The sequence below is a fragment of the Aethalodelphis obliquidens genome, unplaced genomic scaffold (assembly GCF_003676395.1).
Source record: "Aethalodelphis obliquidens isolate GAN/ISIS:26980383/991018 unplaced genomic scaffold, ASM367639v1 scaffold9, whole genome shotgun sequence".
Lineage (NCBI taxonomy): Eukaryota > Metazoa > Chordata > Mammalia > Artiodactyla > Delphinidae > Aethalodelphis > Aethalodelphis obliquidens.
The window spans coordinates 38,753,959-38,781,422 of NW_020837953.1; the positions used below are offsets into that span (position 1 = coordinate 38,753,959).

Here is a 27,464-nt window from a genome sequence, read left to right on the forward strand (position 1 = left end):
ACAATCTTTGCCTTAGTGCAATTCTCTGGTTTTTCATGGAAGGAAACTGAGACCCAGAGGGGCTACGAGAGTTGTTCAAGATTGCATTGTTAGTGAGTTGGGGGCAGGACGGATGGTATACTTCCTGGGCCCAGCGCAGTGCACTTTGCCCCTCCCAGATTCGTCCTGTTGGGCTCAGCTGGAGATTGGGAGAGCAGGCTATCAGAGGCAGGGACCGAACACTCAGCCAGGAACTGGATCCGGAGCAGCACGAAGCCGTCAGCTCCTGCAGCGCTGTAACCTCACTCTTACCCTCCAGTCTGCAGCGTCCCGAAGCTGGGGAGTGGGGATGGTGGCCTGCGCGCCACCCCTTCCCCAACCTGGGAACTTAGAAGGGGCGGCTGCTAAAAACCATAAGGCGGTGAGCCTCACTCTCCCGGCAGTGAAACCCGGACTGGGATATTGATTTAGCGGCGCTCTGAATAAGGGTTCTCCGCCCCTCTCGCCGCTAGTCCCGACGGGGCCAGGCTCACAGGCCGGCCCCTTTCCAGCACCCCGGTCGGAGCGCGGACCCCGGACCCCCGCCTCGGGGTCGGCCTCCCGCCCGTCCCGCCGGCCCGACTGGCTCTCCTCTAATTAAGCGGCGGGATCGCAGCGAGCCGCCCGGCCGCGCTGTAATATGATGAACTGCCTTTGTGACGGTGTCACCGAAAGCGCTTCTGATAAGGAGAAGCAGCGGAGGATCAAAAGGACGACAGCGGCTCGCCCGCCTCCCGCCGCCACCCGGCTCTGCGCGCTCGCCCTCTCCGCCCGCGCTCTCCCGCGGGCCGTCTCTAGGTCCCGAGGTCTCTCCTGATCTCCCAGTCCCAGGCCAGCCTTTCGGTGCCTCTGCGTCTCTTTGTCTTTCTTCCGGCTGCTCTGCGCCTCCCTCGGCCCCGGCGCGTTTCTCAGCGTCCTCAAACGCTCTAGGCAAGGTTCTCCCGTCCCGCACTGGGTCTTTCTCTGAATTTTCTCGTGCACGCGCGCTCTCTCTCTCCTGAAGCTCTCCTCCTTTCTGACTCTCTCTCGTCCCTCCGCTGTGGCTCTGGGTCTCCCAGGCCTCTGCCCATCCCTGCCTTGCCCTCGACCCGGGCTCGGGCCCAGCACACCTCCAGAGCCCGGGCAACCGAATCTTGGAAAGGTTCACGAGCCGACCCGCAGTCTCAGAAAGTCGAACCAATTCATCCTCAGCAGGCCCGCAGGGCTCTCCGGCCCTGGCAACCCGCGCTCACTCAGCTGCCGAATAGAGGGCTGGGCACGAGGGCCCCAAGGCTCCCTGGCCTGCCCGCGGGGCCTCTTTGGAGCGAGACTTGGGGTGCACACAACTTCCCCTCATCCCTCTAGAGGCTGCTGCGGCTCGCGACGCTTTTCCTCTCCCCCGGGGCTGAAGTTCCAAGTGCAGCCCACCCCTCTTTGGCATCCCCTTCCCTATACCCCTTCCTTTGGCCCTCACCTCCCCTTTGCCCTCGACCCCTTCTCTTCCTTCTTCAGGCCCCTCCCCTTTGCTTGCTCCTAGCTCCCCCTGTGCTCCCTCCAGACTCCCTCCCTGCCTCGCCTCTCCCTTCCCCCCACTTTGTTTGAAGTTCTGGAGAGATCTATCTACTAATGGGGAAGTTTCCCCCTTAGGTCACCGTTCTGCCTTGATTCGATTTGGGAAGGCAAGTTCCCTCTCTCCCCCGCCCGACCCCAGCCGGGGCCAATCGCTCCAGAGCAGGTCAGAAAGCGCTGACCCCATTTCCACCTTTCCTCTTTCAGCCAGAGTTGGGGGAAGGGGGAAAGGAGAAGAAAGGCCAACGACAGCAAAAATTGGGGGGGGTGTCCCAACCTTCCAGTCCCTCTCATTCCCATCCCCAATTGGGTTTCCTAATTACCTCATTAGTCTGGAGTGAGAGAGGGGGACGAGCTATTTTTCTGGAATTCCTGGAATGTGCCCCCCCTTAGTCGTGGCCTTCAAGGCCCCAAAGCCCCTGGAGAACCTCCCCTTTGGGGTGTCTCTTCTGTGTTCTTCTTGGTAGCAGGAAGGCTCCCCCTCACCTGGCACTGTCTATTATGTGGTGTGAGTTCTATCTGGCTTTAGACTATGCGCTTCCAGGACAGAGCCAGGGAGGGGTCTTGGACATTTCATGCTTATATCCTTAGGTGCCCATTAGGAATGAAGCCTCATCAACTTTGCTGATGATGGTAAATAGAAACTCCAAAGAAGCAGCCTAGAAGGAAATCTCATTTGCTCAGTCCTCTTTCCCTATATTAAAAAATATGTGTGTATAGATTATTTATATAAAATATAGTATGTGACAACTATCATTTTCAGAAAGACATTCTTAAAAAAAAAAAGCCCCAATAATCACCATACTGCTTTAAGGCTACTGTTATATGTGCTTTTAAATCCTTCCATGTAAATTCCACTGAAAAATTTGGAAAGCTGTGACAGGGGAGGGGGCCGCGGGGGTAGGAGGGGGGAGGTTAATCCGGGTTTAACGCTGCGATGCCGTCTTAGGACCAGGGTTAGCCTGATTGCGTTATCTCTTCCCAACATTTGAGACGCCCATATTTCACCCAGCCAAATAGCTCGGAGAGCAGCGCAGATGGCTGCCGTGGTCGCGCCTCAGGAAAATGTGTTATTAATATCTAAATAACTTCCCAATACTGTCTGGTAAATCTCCCCTCCACCATTCCAAATGATGAATTCGTTTGAAGTCTTCCCCCAGCCTCATCTTTTCAATGTCCCCTCTCTCTTCTCTCTTCTTAGCCAGGCTTATTTCAAACTGGTAAATATCTAATTCCTTTAACGGCTGTGCCGTGCACACGAGTCTTTTAGACGCCTGGAAACAGCCGGTGTGTGGCAGTGCGTGCCCGGAGGTGAACAGAAAACCCGTATGCCCTCGCAGCGGGGGACCCCACCCTGTTTAGAAATGCGTTTGGGAGACTGGGGCTGCGCGGGAACCTCAATCTGGGAGCTGAGCCCTTCCTTTGCGCGCCCCGGACACCCTTCTCCTGGTCCCCCGCGGAGTCCCAAAGGCATCCCCTCTCCCTAACGCGCAGCTCTTCCGCGGCTCCGGTCTCCGAGACCCCACCCGCAGCCCTCCGAAGGCGTCCCTCTCTCTCTGGGGCGGCTAATTACCCTCCGCTCGCCTGTTCTCCCTTGTTTAAAGTTTGTTTTCTAAATGTCTTCTATTAGATTATGTTCGTTCATTCCCCCTCCAACCTTATCTCCTTCTGTCTCTTCTCTCCTTGCCCGTCACACTCGATTTAGGCGCGAGTTTATCTGGCAAACAGTTTGCCGACTTTGTTTATTTACCGCGGGTTCTGGGGCTGCGAGCGCGCGCGCGCCAGTGTTCGCCTTTGTAATAGTTATCTCATTGTTGTTCTTCGTTAGTCCCAGCTCCCTCCACCCTCTCTCTCTTCTTCGGTTGGGGGGATGGAGGAAAGAAAGGGGGAGTCTTGTCAGCCCAGTGTGGGTTCGGCCCCTCGCCCGGAGCCCCCTCCCCCGAGATATCTGCCTCAGACCCCCGCACCCCTCCTCTCCGCTCACCCCATCCCCCCACCACCCCGGCGCGGCGGAGCCCTCACCCCCCTCCCTCTCCCCCTCTGGTCTCACTGAATATCCACCGCCGAGCTCTGCCTAAAGCCGGGGAATTGCCTGACACCCTCCCATCTTCCTCCGAGCCCCCATTATGCGAAGCTGATCCCACTCTGAACAGCCTCAAATCCCGCCTGGACTCTGTTTGATTAGATTGCCAACCCGGGGTAATCCTTTGATTTCGTGAAGTGTCAATTACCTTTCTGTAAACACACATTTACAGAGGAGGGAACTTGTTGGTATAAATCAATGCAGATTGTTTCTTGATAAATGGACTATCTTCGACCCCTCCCTCGCTCCCTCTTCCAAGGCCCCTCTCCCTGGAGGCCCCTCCCCTCCCCTCTCCCGTTCTCGCCCAGCCAGTAAACAATGCCCCTTCCAGGTGTGAAGCCGAAAAAACGGTGTGGGCTGAGGGGAGCCGTGCCCCCCTTCCCCTATTCATTCGCTCCCCCGGAGCCTAATTAAATTTGGCAGGTCCTTGTACACACAATCAAAACAGCTTCCTCCAGTGTAGCAAACGACCGAAAACCGCATTAGCAGCTATCGCAGCTCTGCCAAATTAAATTGTTTCCCACCTCCTTTTACAAGTGTCTCAAACCGACACTTCGGGCTCTCCCCTCCTTTCCGATCCTTCTCCGTCATTTCTCACTCCACACCTGTAAGTTTGCTGCTTTAAAAACAAATTAAGGAAAAATGCAAAGAAATACAAATCTGCCTTTCACGCACGCACACCCTTGGCCTCCACCTCAGATGGTCTTTCAGAGCGGGAAGTCAGCATATTCCCGGGTGGACTTTGACGTCGCCACTCCACCCCTCCCGAAAATACACACTCTTCTTTTTAATCTTGTGAATTTCCACCTTATTTCATATTAACTGCGACCTGGCTGGGCTTCTACCCTAGAGACCAACGTAGTCTGATCTGGTCAGTTTCAGCCTAAACTTGAGCCTTGTCAGATGCAAGAGGCATTGGTGCTCTACTCTTTATTACTGTTGTTACTGCTTTTCTAAATTATTGCTTATTTCTTCACACTCACTCCCTCGGCTCCCACGGAGGAATGGTTTGACTCTTTGCAAACCCCTATCAAATTTCCCACAAGAGTCTCCCTGGACTCAGGCTGGGAAGATCTTTTTCTTTCCCCATCCCTCCTCAAATCCTTCACCAGTCGAGTCCCTGCCTGTCTCTCCCCTGATCCTCGGAGAAGGGGTGAGGAGGAGAGAGTCCAAGTGGATGAGGGCAAGGAACCTTTCCAGGTGTGCAGAGCATGGCCGGAACCCCTATCCAAAGCGGTCTGAGAATTCTCACAACCAACAATCCTGATAACTCAGTCTTAACAAGGATAAGAGCAAAAAAAAAAAAAAAAATATGAACAGCCTCATGAATATCAGCCCAAGGGGAGCAGGAGTGAGCTGTTCAGAGATGAAAGTGCACAGAAATAAAAGCTCAATTTAATCGCTTTAAAACCCTTCAACTTAACGTTTGTGCTTCAAACTCTGAGAGTGAGGACTGATTGCGGATAAATAGTTTCTTACCATGCCTGGAAGCTATTACACCCCTCTCCAACACAGTTTCCTATTCAGCAGTCCCAGTTTTCATTACCAGCTCTAATAAGTCTTAACATTATTAAATGCCAAGCGGACGATAGGAAAAAACGGACTCAGGGAGGGATCTCTCTTTAGCTCTTAAAGAGGAGAGCTCTTAAACCCCTTCTTCGGCGGCTCCCCGCCTTGAGAGAGCCAACCCCCGGAGAAGGCATTTGTCAAGAGCAAGAAGCCAAAACAAAGTTTGTGGGTGTGCACCCCTCCCCCTGCTCTGCCCAAGGGTATCTCTGCCTCTCCCCATCTGGCCCACTGGGGTGGAGGTTGGGAGGTCTTTTCACCTTTAACTTGGCCATGAAACTGACATGCAGGGCCTGGGAGAGAGATGAGAGTTTCCAACTGGGTGGTTCGCCGGGATGCCAGCCACTGGCCAAGGTACTCAAATGCGGAGCTGATACCATTTGTCCACAGATGGAAAGACAACTCTCTCTCATCCGCCCTGTCATACTGCCCATCACACCCATCTACAATCACACTGCATATCCACACAGAATCCACGGCTCCGATCCAAAGGCCCATGGGCAAACCGCCACACCGAGAGACATGCGCTTACACCGCCATCCAGCTCCCAATCACAGGGCCCAACATGCCCACTGCCACTCAAAAACCACGGGGCTTTCTGGACATCAGGCCCACCGCTTTCATTTCATTTCTGCAACTCCTCTCCAGACTCAGCGCCAGTACTTTCAACCTTCCAATCTGGAACCTCCAGCCTCCTCCTTAAACCCTTGGAGACTTGGAAGTTCCTGGTTCTACTGCAGGGAAAACCTCTATCCAGCGAAGTTGCCTTTCTGCTGGTTTTATAAGCCCAGATCAGCACCGGAAACCCCTGGACTCCTCTGAGCCAAAGGGATTTCCAAAGCGAACTTGCTACCCTTTTCCTTTCCGTTACTTCCCTTCCCATCCTTTCCCATCCCTTCCCTTCCCTTCTTCCTCAAAAGAAATTTATCTATTGTGCTTCCTTACAGACTGAATTGGAAGCACATTGGGGTATCCCTGCCACACACACACACACACACACACACACACACACACACACACACAGTGTCTCCAAATAAAACCAAACTTCCTTCACTTCTCCTGGGGTACCTCTCAGAAGCTGTGTCTGCTGCGCTGTATTTCGCAGGGAAAGATTATTCAAGTTCTCTCCCCCCCCCCCAGAAAAAGAAGTTCAACTAAGTCCCTTTCCAATATGAACTGAAATAAGGAGTGGGTCTCCTCCCCCCCAACCCCGCCAGGGATCCCCGGGCTCTAGGCTGCCTCCGCGGAGCCAGGGGCTTACTTGGAAGCCCCAGGCCGCCTCCCGCTGCAGCCCCGAGGCCCTCGGCAGGCCCGCACAGCGGGGCGCCAGGCACAGCTCGCTCACTTTCTTCCCTGCCCTTTTGTCCCCAGTGGGACTGGGCTCCACTTGGGGCCCTGAATGTCAATAGCCCGCTTCTTCCCCAGCTCCAGACTGCTCCCACACTGGGCCGCCCGTACCCCCCCCCCACCATCCTTCCCCCTCAGACCAGGCCTGTGAGGGCTGGGCCTGGCTGGGAGTCGTCTTTGGAAGCGGGCTTTGTCTGTGAAGTTCATCTTCAAGGTTGGGAGAGACTACTGAAAGCTGGAGGGAGACCTAGGCTAGGAGTTCCAGGGAGGCGAGGAGAGGAGAACCCCCTGGAAGGAAACTCAAATGAAACTGTGCTCTTTTACAAGTTTCAGGGTTCAGAACACTCCCCCACTTTTTCCAAATCCACCATTTTTTTTTGCAGGTTATAGTGGCCACTGTCGGCCTGCTGCCTCCCTCCGTGTGTGTCTGGAGGCTTAGCTTCTCTTCCCGTAGCTTCTTTTCCCGTCAGTCTACGTGACTTTGGGTCTTCCGTTTTTCTTTCTTTACCCGCGTCCCCCCTTGAAGCACGCTTACCAAGTCTCAAAGAGACTTGCGAGGGGAGTGGTATTGAGGAAGGACTCTCCCTTCTCTTGAAACTTACCGCGTCAATAAACAAAAGCACAGTCCCCTTTCCTGGGCGCGCAGGCGCTTGAAAGATAAACGCCTTCCCTAGTCCATCTCCAGAAAAAGCGGGGCTCAGACTCCAGACCCGTTCGGCAACCACGCTAGCAGCGGGGAGAGGGCGTGTGGAGCCTGAATCTGTCTCCCGCACTGGGATCCTCCGACCCTGAGCATCTGAGAACTCGGCCTCAACTCCTGGCCCCGCCTGCGCGTGCCCAAGAGGAAAGCACCTCAAAAGTGCACCCTTCTGCCCCCTCCCCCGCTACCTCCGCGCTGTCTCGGTTCAGCCCCGGCGTCACAGGACGGAGAATTAGGCGGCGGCCCTCGCTAATTTTTATTGATTGCAGCGGTCAGTCAACTGTCAGGCGGGGTTTCAAGGGACCGTTTAGAGAGCGTGTGCGGGTCTGCTTAACAAATTCATTTAGGGAGCCGCGGGGCCGGTTCCTCTTTCCTCGCCCCCCGCCCCCTTGCCCAAGTTTCCTATAAATAATAGATCGACACGGACACCCGGACTAGCAGCCAAAACGCCAGCCCCGGAGGACACACGGCCCGGAGTCTTCAACGGGGTGCGTAGTCCGCGGCGCCCGGAGCCCTAACCCGCCGCCGGGTTCCCCGGGGGCGCAGAGGCCGTCAGGACCCCGCTCCGCCGCGCAACTGAGTCGCGGGCTCCGCACCCAACCCGGCCTGGGGGCGCACCGAGGGGGCGCTCTCCGCACACACCGAGAGGCTCCCGGCTGCTCCGGGGGCGGCGAGTCCTCCCGCTAAAGATCTGTCCGCCAGTCCGGGTGGCGGCGGCGCCACCACTGGCCCGCACCCTGGTGAGCTGGAGACGCGGGCTCGGGCGTCGCCGGCCCCGGGACGGCTCCCTACCTTTGTCGCCCAAGATGCCGTCGATGCTGTGCTTGGCTTTCTTCTCGCCGTCGTCCTCCTTCTTGTCCGCTTCGTCTTCCTCCTCCTTCTTCCCGAACTTGATTCTGAGCACGCGGCTAATCGAACTCACTAAACCTCAGAAATTCAAAGGCAAAAGAGCGAGTATAAGTCGTTGGGGCCGCGGAGCGGGGCCGCCTGGGACCCTGGGAGAAGTAGCGGAGCCCATTTCCCCGCTAAATACACTCAGGAGGATTCACACCCATTCCCCCCCACCCCCACCGTTGAACATGTACACCTACTGGGAGGCACAAGTACAGTCACTCACATAGAGACTCACACCTGGGGCACTCACACGGTCGCAAGGCGGTGGCAGAGGAACCCGCCTAGTGCATTCCTATCACGTCCTTGCACACACTTGTGCTTTCCACTGTCACGTACCCTAGATGCACTCACACCCACACCCACCTCCCCAGGACCTCCCTGGAGCCCCTCCAGCCCCTGATGCTGTAGTCCCCACACTCAGGTGTGCATCCCAGCCCTGCACACTTGAATGCTCAGGTACACACACAGACACCTGGGGCCACTTTCTCCCACACAGGCAGCAAGATTCAGGGCCTCCACATTTGGGACCCACTGGTGGCTGGTGGCAGCAACAGAATAGAAATGGTGACTTGGAGAAAAAGATCCAGGGAGATCACAATCTATCCTCCTAGGATGGACTGATCTCTCTAGGCCACTTCTCTGAGAAGGCGCCAGGGGAGCTTCCCTTACCACACAACTTTATAGGATAACTTTTTCCGCATTTCCCTCCCCCTTCTCTCCCTCCCTCCCTCCCTTCCTTCCTTCCATCCTTCCTTCCTCCTCTCTCCCTCTCTCCCTCCCTCCCTTCCTTCCTCTCTCCCGTCGTCCTTCTCCCTTTCTTTCTTCCTTCTCCTCCTCTCTCCTTCTTTCCTAACTTCTTTTCTTTCCTTCTTCCCTCTTCCCATCTTCCTTTCAGTTCTGATTCCCTCCTGTGCCCTCACCCTCTTTGCGCTCTGGTTCTTTTCCTTCTCACTTTTCTCTGAGTTCCCTGTCATCCATCATCTCCCCTCCTCTCCCACCTCCAGCCCCACATGACCTGAGCCCTGGCCAGACTCCGGGCAAGTTCTGCTGGCTCAGCTGCCTTCTCACCTGAGGGCACGGTGCTGCGGTCACAGTGCCCGTCCTTCAGCAGCCGGTCTCGGATCTCCCAGCTGAACATGCCTGGGTTTTCCCTCTTGTACTCCTCTATCTTTTTCTCCACATCCGGAGTCGCCACCTGCTTCAGAGGTGGAGGTGGGAGAGTAGGAGTGGAAAGATGGGGGAGGGGGAGGGAGATACTTTTAATATCAACCTCCCAAGAGCCCCAGGCCAGGCTGGTGGCTCTGGTCACCATGCCTCCATTCTGAGATTGGCTTTATCCTTTCAAGAAACCTGTTACTGGCTCCCAGGAAGGCGGCCGGGATTGGGGGATGTGGAATAGGGTAGTGATAGGTAATAAAATAGAAACCTAATTAGGACTGGGGTCCCCCCTCACTATTCCAGGCAAGACTGGGGAAAGATTACCCCTGGTCTGGGATGGTGATAGGGGGTCTGGGAAGATGTCGGGACAGCACAGGAATGACTCATTGGCCTCTCAGGCAATCGGGACATCAGTTATCCCCATCCCTGAGAAATTCAAATAATGGAGGATGTCTGGGAATGGGGACCCTCTTCCACTGTCCTTCCCATAGGAAGCAATATAGACCCCCTCCCCGGTGCTGCTGGATGACACAGGGTAGAAAGAGGGGCCACAGCCAGGATACCCCAACCACGGGAAGGCTGGCTGCCAGTTCTGCAGCAAAGACACTCACTCTGGGTTTGCTGCCGCCAATGGCCCCAGGCCGGATGGACCCAGTCTCCTGGTAGCGGCAGAGAATCTTGGAGACGCAGCCATGGGAGACACGCAGCTGGCGGGAGATGACACAGGGCCGGATGCCATGGTGGGCCATCTCTACTATCTTGTGGCGGATGTGGTTAGGAAGGGGTCGCCCGTTGATGAAGACCCCACCAAGCTGATTGACCCGGCCTTGGCCAAGTGGGGTGGACACTGGAGAAGGAAGGGGGAGATGAGGAAAAAGAGAGGCACAGGGTGAGGATGGGAAGGAGACACTGAGTACACAGGCCTTTTGACTCCAGTTTTGTTTGAGCCCCAAGACCCCTGAGAGCAGATCTCAGTTCCCCACGTTTGAAGCTGTGGTAGTTCGGAGGTCAGGAAAAAACCTGTCATGAAGCCAAGGGAAGGTCTGGCAGAGATGGAGAGAGGGGTCAGGGTTGGCTGCAAGAGTCCCCACAGATGCTGTGTGTCCCCAGTCCTGCCACACTATGGGGAATGTGGACACACCTGGGGGATCTGAATGCCTCTGAGAAGGAGAGGGAGAGAGGCAGAGGTGAGAGGGCAGAGCCTAGAGACTGGCGGAGCCTGGGGACTCTGGGACCAATGGTCCTCTGGACCCACAGCTTGGGCGGCAGGTCCACTTGCCTTTTATAGAGGCCGATAATGGGTGAGACGTGGCCCATCTGGTCAGTTCCATGCTCTAAGTGGTCAAGTCTGATCCATTTTATTGAGGCCCAGAAGAGGTTGGTTGATTACTAGTAGTTACAGCCCTGGCTTGGGCAGCAGGATTGTCCTACCCATAACTGAACAGCCAAGGCACAGCAGAGGGACCAGCAACAGAATGCCGTTGGCTGCTGCTTCTGGGGGCACCTGGCTGTCCCTTGAGGGTCTCTCCTTCCTTCCAAACCCTCTCAGAGTTCGAATTTCGTTTTGGGATGATTTGGGGACATGCCCCACTGTCGGCAAGCTTCTAATCAAATACTCATTTGGCCTCAAAAACCCCTGAACTGTCCCTGCAGGTTCAGAGAGGCTGGTGCACAGATGGGCCAGAGTCCCTGGGTGTGGGTGACTTTGGGAACCAGGAAGACAGGCTCGCCTGATGTGTGCCAGGGAGGGGAGAACGCCTGGGAAGCTTTAATGTAAAGTCCACACAATTTCCTCCCAGAAGGTTGGAGGACACCCGGTGCACTAATCCGGCCTCGATCCCCCCAATTTGGGGACTCGGCGGCTGCGGAGATCTGGCAGATTAGAACGATTTCACAGCCGCCCGAGTGGAGGGAGCTGACAGTATAATTGGAAGGGAGGAGGCGGGAAGAGGCTCCGTTGCTGAGCTGTTCCTACCGCCTCCTCCCTGGCTCTGCCGGTCCCCACACCCCTCTTCGTAAAAGTAGGTGTCTGAAGCCACCCTCGGATTTAATCAGAAATCGTGCGTCGCCAAGTCCGAGTCACTCGGTCTCCGTGGCGGGATATGCCATTAGCGCTGGAGAGCTCTCCAGCGCACAACTTTATATTCAAGAGCCTCTTTAGCGACCGGCACTCGGCTCTCCTCAGTATTCTCCGTCATGTTGGGCAAATATTGTCCTAATCCGCTGCGCGTCCTCGGCCGCCTGTTTTACTTGCATTCGCTACAGGAGAGTGCTACGGCAAATCCCCGGGCTTGTGCGCTCTCCCGCCTGCGTGGTTGCTCGCGCGCACTTGATCACGGAGCCACTCTCCTCGCCTCTGTCTAATTCAGGGACCCGCGCCGTCTAGCTGCTGGAGGGACCCCCCCCCCGCCTCCCCAGATCTCAGGCTGCCTGTCCATCCGTCCCCTCCTTGCCTTCTCTCTCCTTCACGCACAAGGGGCTCATATAATTATAAGAAGAGTAATTAAAAAATAAAAGTCGCACCTCTCTCTAACCACTTCTGACATCCTGGGCTACCTACCCCCAGAAGCCAAGTGATCCCTCAGTTGACAGGTTGAAGGCCTTCTATTAGTTTAAAAAGAAAACAAAACAAAAACGCAGGAAAGGTGCGCTCCCAGCCCTTGCTGGAGCCCGGAGCCGGTTCACCCCGGATGCCGGATATTTAGGGAGGACACATTACAAAACTAACACTTTTCCCTTGTCTGTACATTTCCCTGCCCTCTAGCCGTCTTGAGGTCTCCCCCGAGAGATTTCCGGAGTTCAGAAGCCCGAGTGGAAACTTTTGGGCGAAAATCGTTACTATTTATTGTTTCAAGTTAGTTTCCAGACCCCAAAGCAGAGTCCTAGTTTAGACATAAAATATCACACATTGTTGGTATTTCGAAATACAAGGGGCTGGAAGACCATCCCAGAGGTGAAAAGAACAATTCAAATGAAGAGTAGAAAGCACGTAGCTGGCGAACGCAGAGAGCCGAGAAAGTATCTAAAAATAGCGTACAGAGTTGAAACTCACTAGGACTTGAAATTGACTAGGAGCCGAAATCTACTCGGAGTTCAGCCCCGCGAGTGAAGGGCAGAGTCCTGGACCTGTGAAGCTGAGGCCGCCGGTGGGTGAAACCCACGCGTAAACGGACAAGTGTCGGTCCCAGAAACTTCCTGGGTCCGGCGCCCGGACTTGGATCCAGAAGGGAAGGGGACTCCCCTGCTGCCGCTGGCGCCGCCACCACCCCGTGAAGATCGCCACCTCTCCAAGGACCTCGAGGTCCTGGCGGAGGAGGGAAGCGAGGCAAGTCCAGACGCTCTTACCTTCCAGAGGAAATCCCGTGCGGGGATAGTTCTGCCCGGGAGCCGGCCGCATCATCCTCGGTACAGTGCCGGGAAGGGCCGCCATTCTTGCGCACGCCGGGGACGAATCCAGAGTCGGCGAAAATCGCTTCCCGTCCGCTCCCTTTACCCCTGCTGCGATCTCTTTCTTTCCTTCTTTTTTTTTTTTTAAACCTCTTCCCCCTCCCCTCCGCAAACACTCCCTACCCCCATCCCCCCACCCCCGGCTGCGGTCGCTCGCGTCCAGAAGCTGGGGAGGGGGGTGAGGTAGGGGCGGAGGTTGCGGGGGGGGGGAGGGAAGGTGGCGACAACGAAGTTCAAACAAACAAACACACCAACCCCAAGGCCTCCTCTGCCCGCTCCGCTGGGCCAGAAGTTGTGCGGGCGGATGCGCCGGGCAGGAGCCGGAGACGAGGCCGCGCCGCGCAGCGGGGCTCGGTGGGGACGCGGCCGGAGTCAGGGCCCCCAGCCTCGGACTGGCGAGCGACGCGCTCTCGCGCTCCGGGCCAAAGTTTCTGAGCCGAGAGGCTGCGGAGTGGATTTCTTTTTCGTATTTATTTATATATTTATTCCCTCGCTCTCGCTCCCCTCCCTCCCTGTCCTCTCCCACTCTTCTCCACGCCTTCTTTCTCAGACCACACTCGCTACTCCCTTAAACACCAGCTTTCACACCCCCGCCCCCCAGAAGACTTGGGGAGGGAAGAAGGTGCCTCTCGGGTTTCTGGGCTTGAGGGGAGGCGATAAGGGGTGACGAGGTTGGGAGGAGAAGAGGGAAAGCGAGGGGGCGAGCGATCCGCCGGGTAAGTTGTGCAAAAGTGCTCAACTGGAGTACGAGGAGGAGGAGGAGGGGAGGCAGCGAATGAGATCTGATAGGTTCGGACGTTTCTTTTATTCATGAGGAGGGAAGGGGGCCAGGGCGGAAGGCAGCCGAGGACCAATGACGAAAAGAAACCTTAAACGAATATTTTTTTCCTCTTTTCTGATCCCCGGCTCACCTCGCTTTTGGGGGAGAATTTGGACTGCCGGTTAAAACAGAGGGAGCAACGGCGGGGAGTGGGGGCTGGGGGAGGTAGGGAGGGGCCAACTCAGTCCCAGTGTCTTCCTTTGACGAATGGGCCGGGTCCGCGGAGTCCCCAGTCCCCGGTCGCCCACGGCCCCGCTCTGCAGTCCGGCTGCATGGGAATGCCCGCCTCCCGCTGGTGGCTCTCTTGGATTCTCGCGTCTTCTCGAGCCTCCCAGAATCGGAGTCCGCTGTGTTTCACGTCTTCACCCTCATCTCACTCACAACACTCTGAAATTTCCGCCGGTGGGGCCCACCGGGAATTGGCCTAGGTGGCTTCATGGGAGGGGTTTATGACTTTCTCTGGGAAATAGCCTCTGAGCCCCGGTGTCCCATTCTTGCCTGGCCCCCTGCAGTCTGAGAAGCCCAGAATGATGCCTGGGCCTAGTGGTTAGAAAGAGGTCCGCGGAGTGTTAGGGACCCGTTTCTTTCTTTCCTCCCCTCCCCTCACCCATCCCCAGCCGGGATTAAACCCGTGCTCCTCTTCGGGCCCCCAGCCCACATCCAGAGCCCCTCTCCAGCAGGTAGTCCGGTGCCCTGAGGCGGAACAGCAAGTGGGTGCCCGGGATCTGGGGGTCCAGAGGGGTGGGAAGTTGGGGGGATGGGGCGGTCAGGATTTGGTACCACCCTGAGCTCCCCAGTTCGGAGCTCCTCCACTGTTGGATTGAGGGGGAGGGTGCCCGAGTTAATCAGTGGGGAGTGGGAGTGGGGTGATGGGAGGTCCTGCAGCTCTCTGCTCTCCCCCTGCCAGAGTGACCAGACGTCCCTGCCCGGGGATACCGAGTCCTGGGGGCGAAACGCCCTCCCAGCGGGGCAGGACGCCATGACTGCAGGTCTTTTGTCTCCCTCGGGAAAGAGTGTCTCCGGCCCAGCGCTGGAGGCAAAATACAATAAAATAAACCCAGCCCTCAAACTCGCCCCCAGCCCCGCAGCCTGCCCCCTGCCCGCCCTCTCCCGGTGCTGGGGTCAGCCTCTTCTTGGCCTGGGAGCGCTCCTCAGGCTGGCCCCCGCGTGCCCCTCTCCCCTCCCATTTTCCTCACCTGTGACCTTTGCCCCTCTCAGCATGTGACAAACTCCCTCCTCTCCCCTCTATCCCAGTACCAGGGGCTTCTCCGGCTGGGGGTGGGGATGGAGGGGTGGGGGAGGCCTTCTGGAAATGGGGGCGGCCTTCTGGAAATGGGGGTGGCCTTCTGGAAATGGGGGCCTGCTGAAGAGCTGTTAAACACGCCCCCAGTGGCCCCAGGATTGAGGTGGGGGGAGGCCAAGTTGCTTTAGAATTGGAAAGGAGGACATCTGAGTGCCTTTCCCAAACCAGGGTGCCAGGCTACCTGAGTTATAGGGACCCTACAAGGTTTTCTGGGACACTTTCCTTTTTGGAGGTGCTACCCCACTGTATCCACTGGCCCCAAGAGAGATTGGAAGATGATTTTTAAGCTCTGATGTGTATGTCTGGGGAAGACGAGTCAGCCTTGAGTCCCTTTTACATCTCATCTTCCTGGAGGGTCTGGCCTGTCTTGACCTCCAGAGGTGGCTATATATATACACAGATACACACAAGCCTAAGTATGTAATATACACACACATATATACACACATATATATTGTTCATTCATTCATTCATTCATCCACCAGTAATTTCTGTTTTGGTGAGTAAGAATTTAAGGCACCTCTTCTCTGTGTCTGTGGGTGGAATGGGCCAGTGTGTTTGTGTGTGAATATAGGTTTACGCCCACGTCTGTCTGTAACCAGGTGAAGGTGGGTTGTGTGTGTAGGTCTGCTGTCGGCTTGTATGCCAGTCTGAGTAAGTGTGTGCTTCTAAGTGACGGTCTGTGTCTGCATTTAGACTTTGGAGTCTCTTCCTTATTGCCTTAGCAAAGCTCTACGCGCCCATCAAGAAGGTGTGAGCTGTGATTTGGTCCGTTCCCCGTGGTGAGAGAAGCCCTCTGGGGCGTGCCGGAAGCGGCCGCTGAAGACTCAGTCCCTCCTGGAGGACTTGGCCGCTGGCGCGGGCTCGGCAATGGGGCTAGCGCAAAGCCGGACCCCTCGGTTCAGGGCCACCACCGATCGGCTGCAGCCGGGCACACTGGAACCCCAGGCAACCCGCGCGGGGGCCACCTAACTGTTGGCCTGGTTCCCGCCCTTCGCTGCTGCAGAAGACTCAAAGCGGCGGGTCCAGTCGCGAAGGAGACACCCCCAGAGCAGACTCCCCTAAACCCCGCGCAGGCAGCACCAGCCCTGCGTTTCCGCTGCTGGGGGATTCCGTGGCCTCCCGCTGGGCAGGCGGAGGGGGAGGGAAAGGGGGGTGTCTGTCGGAATGAGCTTGGCCGTTCTCGCCTGTTGGAGACCAATTTCACAAATGATTTTTGCAACAATTAGGAAGTGTGGCGGAGTGAAATGGCGATTTCACATCCAGCAGGGGAAAGGGGGGTTCACTTGGGAGCTGGGGCGGCTGCAGCTGGAGGGGGGATCTTTCCCCCTCCTCTCAGTTCCCTTCGCTAACCCCCTTGCCCCATTTCACTCCCCATAGGGCGTTAATCAACTCCTAAGACCTCCAGTCGTTGCTGTAAGCGCGATGGTGTGTGTTGGGATGGACGTGGCTGGGAAAGTTTTCCCTTCAGCCCCTCACCCCAAGCTCTCTCTCTCCCTGTTTCTTTCCTCCTCCCTCTCCTTCTCTCTCCCTTTCTCCGTCTGTCTGTCTGTCTGTCACGCACACTCTTCTGTCCCTCTCTGTCCCCCTACAGTCAGTTTCATGGGCTCCTCCATCATTTTGTCCCCCACTGTCTCATTTCCTCCTTGCCTTTCTGACGTCTCCCCGGAGGTTTCCTCTCCTCCGCTGCCCATTCTGTCCACCGCTTCCCCCAACTCCATGGTTTCCTGAAGTATGTACGGGCCTCCCTTGCTCTCCGTGCTGTAACTCAGACCTGAATCCCTGGGGAGCCCTTTGGTCAGATGGGACTGGAAACAGACCATTGGGAAGGGACCCTCCTGTGTTTGGCATCTACCTCAAACTCTTGAAAGCAGATTGTCCAGGCCCAGCCCAGGCTGATTCCAGCACACAATCATCCCACACCCCACCACCACCCACTCCTTGCAGAAATCAGTCCGTCCTAGTGCTCTAAAGGCTTGAACCACGGCCTCTACCTCCACCTGTCCCCGTCTGGTCTGAGATCTCCCCCCACCTCTTTTTTAAGGGCCACAACAATGCTAAAACTAGGAATTCTTTCCCCAAGTTCCCAAATGGAACCCTCCAACCCCAATTAAAATGGGAGAGAAAGACATAGGCCCAAGGGTCGGGGCAAGACCCCAGGTTGACTTCAGCTGGGGAAGTTGGCCTTCCTCTGGCTGTGAAGTGATGGGAAGTATGAGACCAGTAAGGGCCACCACTGGGGCTCCTTTTCCAGGCTCCCAGGTGGCCAGTGGTCCCTTCCCCCTGCCCAAGGGAGAGAACACTCCTTTCAGAGCCCTGTGCTATGAGCACTTTTTGAAAGCGATTACCCAATAAATCTTCCTTTAAAGAGTGATAAATCCACCTTGAAAACCAGCGGTTTTGATTTCGGCAGGGCCTTTTGCATTTTCAGAGGCTGCGGCCAAAGACATCGACAAATGGAATTATTCAGTCTTCAAATGTTTGATAATGAGAGAGGTGGGGGTGGGGAGAGAAATGGGATATCCGTGAACAAAGGCCCCTCTGGAGGCTCCCTCCAGGCGCTCCAGGTTCCGGAAGCCAGAATTCCTCAGGGCCGCATTGGAAGAGGCACCCTTGGGAAAGAACACCTTCCCCTCCCCACTCCCCAGCATCTTTTATTATTTTTTCCTCTTAAGAAGTAGCGCTAATTCTCAGAGTGACCTTGAAATATATGCCCAAACCCAAATAGGAAGAAATGGAAAACTGGGATGTGTCCCTGCTTGACATTTTAATTTTCCCCAGAAAAATAGAATCGTATGCATTGGATTCCAGTTCCCAAAGTAAATAAAAACAATAATCATAATCAGGTTTCTCCCAGGCCCACTGTTCATCGGGATCTCAGGCAGCCTCGTCCCCCCCTTCTTCTTCCTGGCCCTCCATCGTCCTTTTCCCCCTCCCTTTCCCTCTCCTCCCTCCCCACCTATTCCTTTTCCTCCCTCTGTTCCTCCTTCCCCTCCCCCACCCCCCCTTCTTCTTTCTCCTCTTTCTCAGGCTGGTCCTGGGAACCTCTTACCTCCTGAAATTCTGGGAGGTAAGACAGGCTGAAGCCTAGAGGTGCCAAGATGCCTCTGTCACTCACCTGGATGTGGCCGACTGCTAGGGCGCCCCCCCTCATCCCCAGCCTTCCCCACCCTTCTCCTCTGCTCCTCTGGACTTCCCTCTCTTGCTAACTGCTTTTCCACTGGCTTTCAGAAATGCAGTCAAGGCCATCTTTACAGTGTGTTCCCCAATATCTGTGAAAACCTTTCCTCTGCCCATTAACCCCTCTTTCCTTTCCATTTCTGGCTTGGGCAAAGGGCCTCCCCAGGAAGAGGAGAATGCCCCTCCAATCTGGCCCCAATGGCCTAAGCGGAATGGAGTGGGATGGAGGTGACTGTGTATCGGAGTGTGTATGTGGGAACATGTGAGGCTGAGAGCATGTGGGCACCCATATAAGAGTGTATGAGAGCAAATGACTGTGTACACGGGCGTGTGTACGTGTTATGTGTGTGAGGCGCACACGCAGATCTGAGGAGATGGATGTGTGTGTGCAACAGAAATCTCTGTTTGCTGGATCCATTGAGGAGCCTGGGGAGGGAAATCTCCTAAGCTCCCAGCTGCCTGAACAAAAGACCAAGTGTCAGATCGCACCGGGCTGCCTTCTCCGGCCCCTTTAGATCATTTCTCCAAGTTCAATTGCACTGAGTCCAGTGTTAATGGGTTGTAGACTGTGCCCTCAGACAATTACCTTATCACAGCTGAGCATCTATGGAACCGGCAAAGCATTTTCATTAAACAAATCAAAAAGGGGTGGCGGCTCCCAGCTCCGGCTGGCCCGGAGCTCGCGGCTGTGCACACATTCCAGGGAAGCCCACAAGCCCAGGCGAACTTTCCCTCCAGGCCCCTAGGCTTTTGGGGGGTAGAGTGGGACTGGAATGAGGATGAAAAGATCAAACACTGCCGGGTTCCCACCTCAGATGGGCTTGCTGCTAAGAGGAAGTTGATGGAATTGGGTTCCTTTGGTCCCTAGGGCTCCTCTGTCCTCCTCTCCTCGGGAAGCCCCCTCCTCCATCATGGCCTACTCAGTGACGAGGGGTCTTTCTTCTCCTGGATGCAGGAGCACTTGTTCTGTGCATTCACTCCTGTCAGCTAATTTCCCTAGTAGATGTTCAATAAATATTCATTGGATGAATGGATGAATGAATGATTCTAGCTCAAGCAGGACACCCGGACTTGGGAAGAGGCTGGGAGATCTAGGCCTGAATCGTACGAGGCCAGTGATTCGTAGGGATGTGGAACACTGGGTGTGCCTTCTGTGGGCTAAGACTTTCTCAATCTCTTGGAGCATAAGAAGGGTGAATAGCCGTATATGCATAGAGAAAGATGCTCAAATGGAACTCAAAACATGCCAATCTGTACCATCTTGAGTAGCAGTGGCAAGCTGGGTGCAAACACCTAGGCAAATGTTTGGTCTGCTGTCGGCACTCAGTGCGTGCTGGCTCCCTTGCTTCCTGCTTCCTCTATATAGTTGGCCGCTGGGTTCCTTTTGTATTTATCTCTGTAGTTCTGGGGCTGAGCTAGAACACACAGCGTGCTCGAGAAAGGGCTGAGATCGAGAAAGGGCTAAGATGAATGATCACGTTCCTCTTTGACATTGGGCACCAATGTTAATAACTAGTGTTTTTGAATGGCAACCCTGCACCAGGCATTCAGGCAGGCCCGTTTAATCTCATAGCCACTCGGGGTGGTGGATTTCAGCATCTCTGTTTTACAGAGTGGGAAACTGAGATTCAGGGACTTCCAAGGTCAAAATGAGACTGATCCAAGGTCAAAGAGCTATCAGGTGGTAGGGAAGGGATTTTAACTTAGGCCTCCTTGACTCTAAAGCCTGCCCTATTTCCTGCTCCCGTTTCATCTCTTGCTGCCTCTGTTTCCCCGTTTTGTAAACTGGGTAATCACCAGCACTGAACACAGAGACTGGTACAGGGCAGGTGCTCAGCAGGTGCTGTTGAATGAATGAATGAACTGAAATATCCTAAGGATATTATATCTTGTATGGGAGTCCATGCGGGTGGGGTGGGTTGGGGGACGGGGACGGCAGGACCAGAGCATGCTAGAGCTGGGAGGGAGCCTTTGAGATGACCTCGTCCAGGGATGCAGGTTCAGGAGCCGAGCCCCCTCCTGGGGGCTCTGGGGAAGTCAGAAGGTGCCTAGTCTGAGGGAGGAGGTGGCCAGTCTGAGGGGTGCTCTGGAGCCCCCGGCAGGTGCCAGGTCTTCATTGGTATGTATAGATGGAAAGGAGAGGGCACTTCATATTTGTCTAGGTGAATTAAAAGCACAATCCCCATTTCCCAGAGGGAGCAGTTGGTTCATATTTATACATTTAGTCTTACAGGTGTAAAATAGGTTTCCTTTATGCTTATATAATAATTTTTCATTTGAATTTCAAGGCTTTATTCCCTTCTTTGGATTCAAGTCTTCCACCTGAACCCGATTCTCTCCATAACCATTAATTCCTTCATCATAAAAATGAATTCCATCTAATTCTCTATAGCGGCAGTTAGAGCAGATCAAAAAGTGCCTTTGCAAAGGGGCCCCCCCCACCCCGCTTCCACCATTGTAGTTTTCAGCTCGCCTGTTCACCCCACCTCCCTACCAATGCTGAGTTTCAGAAACCAGAGCTTGGAGCAGAAAAACTTATTTCTCTCACTCAGGAAGTATGTGTGTGTGTGTGTGTGTGTGTGTGCGTGTGTGCGCGCGTGCACGCACACATGTGCCCACGCGCGTGCATAGGTGTGCTGTAGAAAATGCTCCTCAATTTCAGAAAGGCAACAACAACAATAATAATGATGATGACTTATGATGAGCCAGACACCTGCCAGGCACTTTATAAACTTTATACTATTGAATGCTCCTACACACTCACGAAGTAGGTTTCAGTATCCTCATATTACAGAGGAGGAGATGAAAGTCCAGAAATGTGAAATAAGTTGCCCAGGGTCACACTGCTAGGAGGTGGCAGGGTTTAAAACTCTTTTTTTTTAATTATTAAGTATTTCACACAGACATTAAATACAATTGACACCTGCAGACACGGTTGGTATCCTCACGCTCTCCTCCGCTCCATCATTCTCTTTCTTTTCCCCTAGAAGAAACTACAGTCGCGAATTTGATGTGTGTCATTTCTGTACATGCTGAAGGAGGCTGAATAACAGCCCCCAGAGGTATCAGGTCCTAATCCCTGGAACTTGTCAACGTTACCTTAAAGTCAAAAAGGATTTTTGCAGATGGGCCTAAGTTAAGAATCTTGAGATGGGGAAGTTATCCTGGAATATCTGGGAGGGTCCTAAATATTATCCCAAGTACCCTTATAAGGGAGGAGAAAAAAGAGATTTGACACACACAGAGGACACAGCACTATGACTGTGGAGGCAGAGATAGGAGTGAAGTGGCCGTAAGCCAAGGAATGCTGGCAGCCACCAGAATCTGAAGGAAGTAAGGGATAGATTTGGCTTTGTGACTCCTTGGTTTTAGCCCAGTGATAGTGCGACCCCCAGAACTGTGAGAGAATAAGTTCCTATTGTTTTAAGCCACGAAGTTTGTAGTAATTTGTTACTGCAGTCACAGGAAAGTAATATACATGCTTTTATAATTTCACTATCTTCTTACATTGAAATATGTGGGTTTTACAGTTTATGTAATGGTATACTGTAGATTTCACCCTGAAAATTGCTTTTCTTGCCCCACATAATGTTTCTGAGATTTATCCTTATTGACACAAGTAATGTCGGTTTAAAGGCAGAGAAGAATCTAATCTGCAGGACAGGCACAGTGGATCTTGAAGGGCCTTATTTTTGCCTCTGTGGGATGCTCTGCTGGGGAGAAGCTGAGGTGCCTCTGGCTGCCACGTCTGGAAGGGCAGGGCCACACTTGGTCCCCCTGTACCCCCAGGTATGGGGACTCAGATGAACACGGGTTTGCCATGTGTCGGGAAGGCTGGGCTCATTGGAGGAGGGGGAAGGTGTGGGGACCCGGTTTCAAGTGAACTCAGGGATTCCATGTCTCTGAGACCTCAGAAGAGTCAAGGTTCCCAGCCATGAAGAAAAAGACGCTCAAAAGGAAAACTCAAATGGAGACGAGAATGTGTGTGCACGTGTGCGTGGTGTGTGCGTGTGTGCATGGTGTATGCATGAGTACGTGTGCACGTGCGTGCGTTAGTTCTGTTCCCTAAAGTTACAGACCCAGTTTGCCTCTCCCCCCAGGACCTGGAAAACAGTGATTATTTGTTGAGTGAATGATTGAGTGTGATTATGAGGGTGAGAAGGGGGTTGGTGATCTGTCCTGTAAATATAAGTATCCAGCTATATATGATGGAGTCAAGTTGATACAAGTTGGTATAAATTGTAAGGTTGTGAGTGAATGAGTGATTCTGTGGAATTCATCTAGCATTTACACCTTTGTTGAACACTTTCACAGTTTATGGGGTTTTCATGTCCATGTTTTAAAAACTTGATTCTCACCTCAATATGGTGTGGTATAGAGGCAGGCTATCATGCTCCCCAGATAAAGGAAAGCTGAAGATGAGGGGGTGAATCAACTTTCCTGGTGTCATAGAGCAATCAGGTGGCAAACTGGGGGTTAAATCCAGGTAGGTCCAGTGAGTGGGGCTCTGCAAGAGGACACAGGCTTTAAATCCTGATGAGCTCTATTTTAATCTCGGTCTCTGTCCTCAGGAGCTGGGTTTCCTGGGGCAAGTGACTTAACCTCTCTGAACTTCCATTTCCTCATTTTAAAAATAGGCACAGAAACACTTAGCTTGTAGGGATTGCTGGAGACAGAAGGCACGTACAGTGAATGGCACTCAGTATGGCTCAGTAAGGGCAGCTCTCATTGCTTTCCTCAACTGGATAGTATTTTTCCTCTTGCAGTCCTGAGCTATAACCTACATTCCACCAAAAGTTATCAGGGAAATTTAGAAATGCAAGCTGCCAAACCAGTTGGCTGGCATCAACTGCTATCACCAGGGGGCCTGAGTTATCCTTTTTGGGGTTCATTGGAGCGTGATGACCTGTGACCTGTGCAGCCAGCAGGGGTAGGAGCCCAGCAGATTTGGGGTCATCTCGGACTTCTGGAGAGATCTGAGAGACCACTTTCCAATCTGGGGTTTTTCATTATGTAGGGGGCAGTAAGTCCAAGGGACAGCCCCAGGCTACAAACTTAAATGGGCCCTAGGCTGATGGAACTGGGCAGGAAAGATGCTGATGGGGGAGGAAGCTATGGCTACCCTGCTTGGTTACCAAATGGACCTGAGGAGAATGAAGTAACACACAAGGTGGAAAAACCCACCAAAAATAGAATTGAGAAGCAAATGAAAAACTGGAGAAAATACTTTCAGCATCTCTGCTGCAAAGGGTTAATGTCTTTGCTATATAAAGAGCTCTTGCAAATCAATAAGGATGATGAAAAACACCTGGTCAATGAACATGGACAGGCAATTTATTGAAGACATATGTGAGGGCTAGAAGCATATAAAAATTGTCAGTCTTACCAGATACCTAAGAAAAGAAATTAATGAGTTACCATGCTCGTCCATCACAGTGGCAGTTGTGAGGGGGAAAATGATACTATCCAGGGTTGCTGAGGGTTCTGGAAGCTGGGACTCCCATATACTGTTTGTGGCAGAGTACATTGGTATCAGCTTTCTGAAGGGCACTTGGAAAGTATGTTTCAGGAGCTCTGGAAATGTTTAGAACCATCATCGGGCCATCACTTTGTACTTCTAGGAATTTATCATGCATACGGGCAAAGATATGATAAGCATGTTCATCACATTTTTTTTTTTACTGTAGGGAAAACAGGAAAAAATCTTTAATAAGAGGATATTGCCAATATGTTATGAAACTTCCACATAGTGGAGTACTCTGGAACCATGACAAAGACATGTAGTAAAAGACGTAACATTTGGGTAATGTTTCTTTCACTCCATGCTAGCGACCATTCCAAATGCTTAGCTCATTTCATTCTTACAACGGTTTGAGATAAATACTAACATTATCATCCCAACTGGGGAAGAATAGAAGGCACTGAGAGGTTAACTTTTCCTTGGTCTCTTACCTAGTCAATGACAGACCTCAGTGTGAACTCAGGTAGTCTAGATCCAAGGTCTGTCTTTTATTTGTTTTTCAGCTGTGCTGCGTGGCTTGCTGGGATCTTGGTTCCCTGCCCGACCAGAGATCAAACCCAGGCTCTGACAGTGAAAATGCTGAGTCCTAACCACTGGACTGCCAGGGAATTCCCCCAAGGTCTGTCTTCTTAACTGAACTATACTACCTCTCAGAATTTTTAATGACTTGGCAAAATGTTCATGAAACATTGAGTGAAAAAAAAGCAGCGTCCAAAACAGCATGATCCTACTTTAAAAAACAAACAAACAACAAACAACAAAAAACCCAAAAAACTTATGTGTAGAAAAATAACCCCAGGACTTCCCTGGTGGCGCAGTGGTTGAGAATCCGCCTGCCAATGCAGGGGACATGGGTCTGAGCCCTGGTCTGGGAAGATCCCACATGCTGCAGAGCAATTAAGCCTGTGTGCCACAACTACTGAGCCTGCGCTCTAGAGCCCTCGAGCCACAACTCCTGAGCCCGGGTGCCACAACTACTGAAGCCTGCGCACCTAGAGCCCGTGCTTCTCAACAAGAGAAGCCACCGCACTGAGAAGCCTGCACACTGCAACGAAGAGTATCCCCCGCCTGCCCCAGCTAGGGAAAGCCCGCGCACAGCAACGAAGACCCAGCACAGCCAAAAATAAATTAAATAAAATAAATAAATTTTAATAAAGAAAAATAATCCCAGAATAATGTTAACAATGTTGACCAAAATGATGAGTAAGCACAACTAAGGGGTGAGATTACGGGTGATAGTTTTCTTTTTTTGGCCTCCAGGGATTTTCTAAACGTTCTATAATGAGGATAATAACTTTAAAGAATAAGGACATCCACGTGAAAGTTATTACAAATGAGAAGAAACAGACTTGGGGCCCATGTTGCTGCCTCAGCACCTAATTACCCCCCAAGCCAGTATCAAGGCAAAGAAATGAGATTCATGGGTCATTCTTGAGGTTCTCCTAGACCCTGTCCCTTCCTTTCCACTTAGGGAGTGGGGAAGCACTGCTATAGTTTACACGTGATTTACCTCCACCCAACAACCAAGACAGCATCCAGAAACACACCTTTACCCTACACCCACGATATGCCAGCCCCAGGGCTGGCACTCCTGCAGCTTATGTCAGAGCTCGGGTACCAATACCTCTGCTTGACTTGGAGTCTTATGCCTGACCACTGTGTTATTCACCTCCCAGATGAATAACAGATGGAAAAGTAGTTTTTTTCACTCTTTTGTCTGGACCATTTCAATGGCAGAGAACACTGGATCCTCAAAGTGTGGTTCCCTGGAGAAGTGGCATCAGATCATCAGGTACCTTGTTAGAAATGCAACTTCTCAGGACCCACGCCAGACCTTCTCGATCAGAAACTCTGGGTGGGTGGGTGGGGGGCAGTGATCTGTGTTTTAACAAGCCTTCCAGATGATGCTGATTTATGTAAAGGGTGAGGGTCACTAAATCAGAGGGATTATGGTGCTGGGTTAGAGTATTTGACGGCGTGAGAGGCATTTCTCATTTTTTTCAGATGCCCCCAAAGTGACTGGCTCTGCTAAACTCGTTTTTGAAATCCGGAAGACAGGCTCTGGGAAATGCGTTAGTTTCCCCTCCCCTCCCCTCCCTTAGAACGCTGCTGACAACTGATTAATGGGGAATGCTCTCCAAAGATTTCTTTATATATATTAGGTTAGGAAAATCTTTGAAAACTTTCTGTGGCAACTGTGCCTGCAAAGATTCCCTCCATTGGCTTTCCTCGGGGATGGAGAAGTGTATTCATCTCCTTGCAATTTAGACAATGACCTTGATTCTTGTACCTCTCTGGGCAGCGCTGGACTGGGAGCCAGGGGACCTGGGACCCACTTGGGATCCAGCACAGATTCACTAGATGACCTTGGGCAAGTCACTTCCCCTCTGGGACTCAGTGTGCTCCTCTGTTTAATTATAGGGTCTGAGAGTCCCTAAGCCTGCATCTGTGACTTGGAACCTGAACATTTCCTTCTGTTCTGAATTTCCAGAGCTGGGTTTGATTGAGAAGGTTCCCAGAGCTGTGTTTCACATATTGATTAATTTTAGGGAAGAAACTCACGGAATTGTAAAGAGAGAATGTGTGTGGGTACACACTTGTGCATGTCTGTGCCCTAAAGACTGACGTGGGCTGAAATCCATAGAAGATGCAGACGGATACAGATAAAAGAAGTGGACTTCAGTTGTCTTTATTCCCTGAAAGATATGTTAACCAGAAAGTGTTGACTGATCCTGGGTTGGTTGCTGTGAGTTGTGAAATATGGACCATTCAGCCTCCAGGTATTTGTGTTTTTTAGTTTTTTTCTTGTAGTTGATTTCTATATCTCATAGCATTGTGGTTGGAAAAGAGGCTTGATATGAATTATGGGCTATTCAGATGTGTTCATTGGAAAGTCAAACATTTCTTCAAGTGCTCACGGACACCCAAGCTTTTACACTAAAGCTAGGAACCTGCATGAAAGCAGAGCGTCCTTGGAATGAACTGGGAGTCCTTTCAAAACCCTCCAGAGGCAAATTCTTTATTTTTCCTTCATCTGAAAAGTAAGTCCTAGAGGGTAGGGGTGGGAGAGGGCAGTGGAGGGATGCTTCTGAACCAAGCCTCCCACCTCGTGCGCCAAGATCTGATGCCCCAAACTTGGGGTGCGAGTGGGGGGCTGAGCCAGTTGCCTCCAGCTGCACGTCTGATTTATCCCAAGTATTATCAGTTTCTGTGCATGCCATGATGTGTGAGAAGTTGGGAAGCGAACACCTACACTTTGTCGGTGGGCCATGTGCTCGGGCTGCAAGGTCTTAAAGAGCATCGTACCTTGTCTTCTTCAGCTAGGTGATGTCCGCTGGCCTACAGCGGGGTCACAGTGTCCACCAGTCCATGCCTGGCTAGTGTTCCCTGCCCCTCCAACCTCTGCTGAGTGGTGGGAGACCCAGGGCACCAACGGCTTTAGGCCCAGGGCACTGCTGCCCACCTGTAAGCCAGAGCCTTGGATCAAGATTTCCGGTGGCCTTATTGGCTGAACTAACCCAGGGCAGCCAGTTTAGAACCCATGACCCCCAGTCCTATATAGATCCCAGCTGTAAATCCCAGGCCATAGAGCCAATAATCTTCTACACATCCGACCCTCTTGGGTTCAGATCCCCTGACTCTCCAGCTGTGTGATACTGGGTGACTGTGCCTTCATATCTTCACCTGTAAAATGGGGATGCTAATGCCCACTGATGAAAGGTTAAATGAGGTGATACGTGAAAAGCACTTAGCGCAGGGGCTGACACTTAGTAGTTGCCCAATCAATGTTTATTATTATTAAAGATTTGTCACAAATGTTTACTGAAACAGATGTGACATTTATCGCCAAGCCGCAGCATAGCCAGAGGGACAATGTAG

General features: G+C 52.9%; 1 protein-coding gene across 1 annotated transcript in view; it reads right to left on the bottom strand.

Annotated features, from left to right (window-relative positions):
- The window catches only part of LOC113621462 (paired box protein Pax-7-like), a 55,858-nt gene extending 43,023 nt beyond the window's left edge, over nucleotides 1–12,835 (bottom strand). Inside the window, exons 1-4 of the mRNA XM_027108291.1 lie at nucleotides 12,660–12,835; nucleotides 9,926–10,161; nucleotides 9,225–9,351; nucleotides 7,905–8,183 (exon numbers count right to left, since the gene is read on the bottom strand). Of these exons, the coding sequence (XP_026964092.1) occupies nucleotides 7,905–8,183; nucleotides 9,225–9,351; nucleotides 9,926–10,161; nucleotides 12,660–12,744 (727 nt within the window). The 5' untranslated portion in view covers nucleotides 12,745–12,835. The remainder of the gene's footprint in view (nucleotides 1–7,904; nucleotides 8,184–9,224; nucleotides 9,352–9,925; nucleotides 10,162–12,659) is intronic.
- Between the last annotated feature and the right edge of the window lie 14,629 nt (nucleotides 12,836–27,464).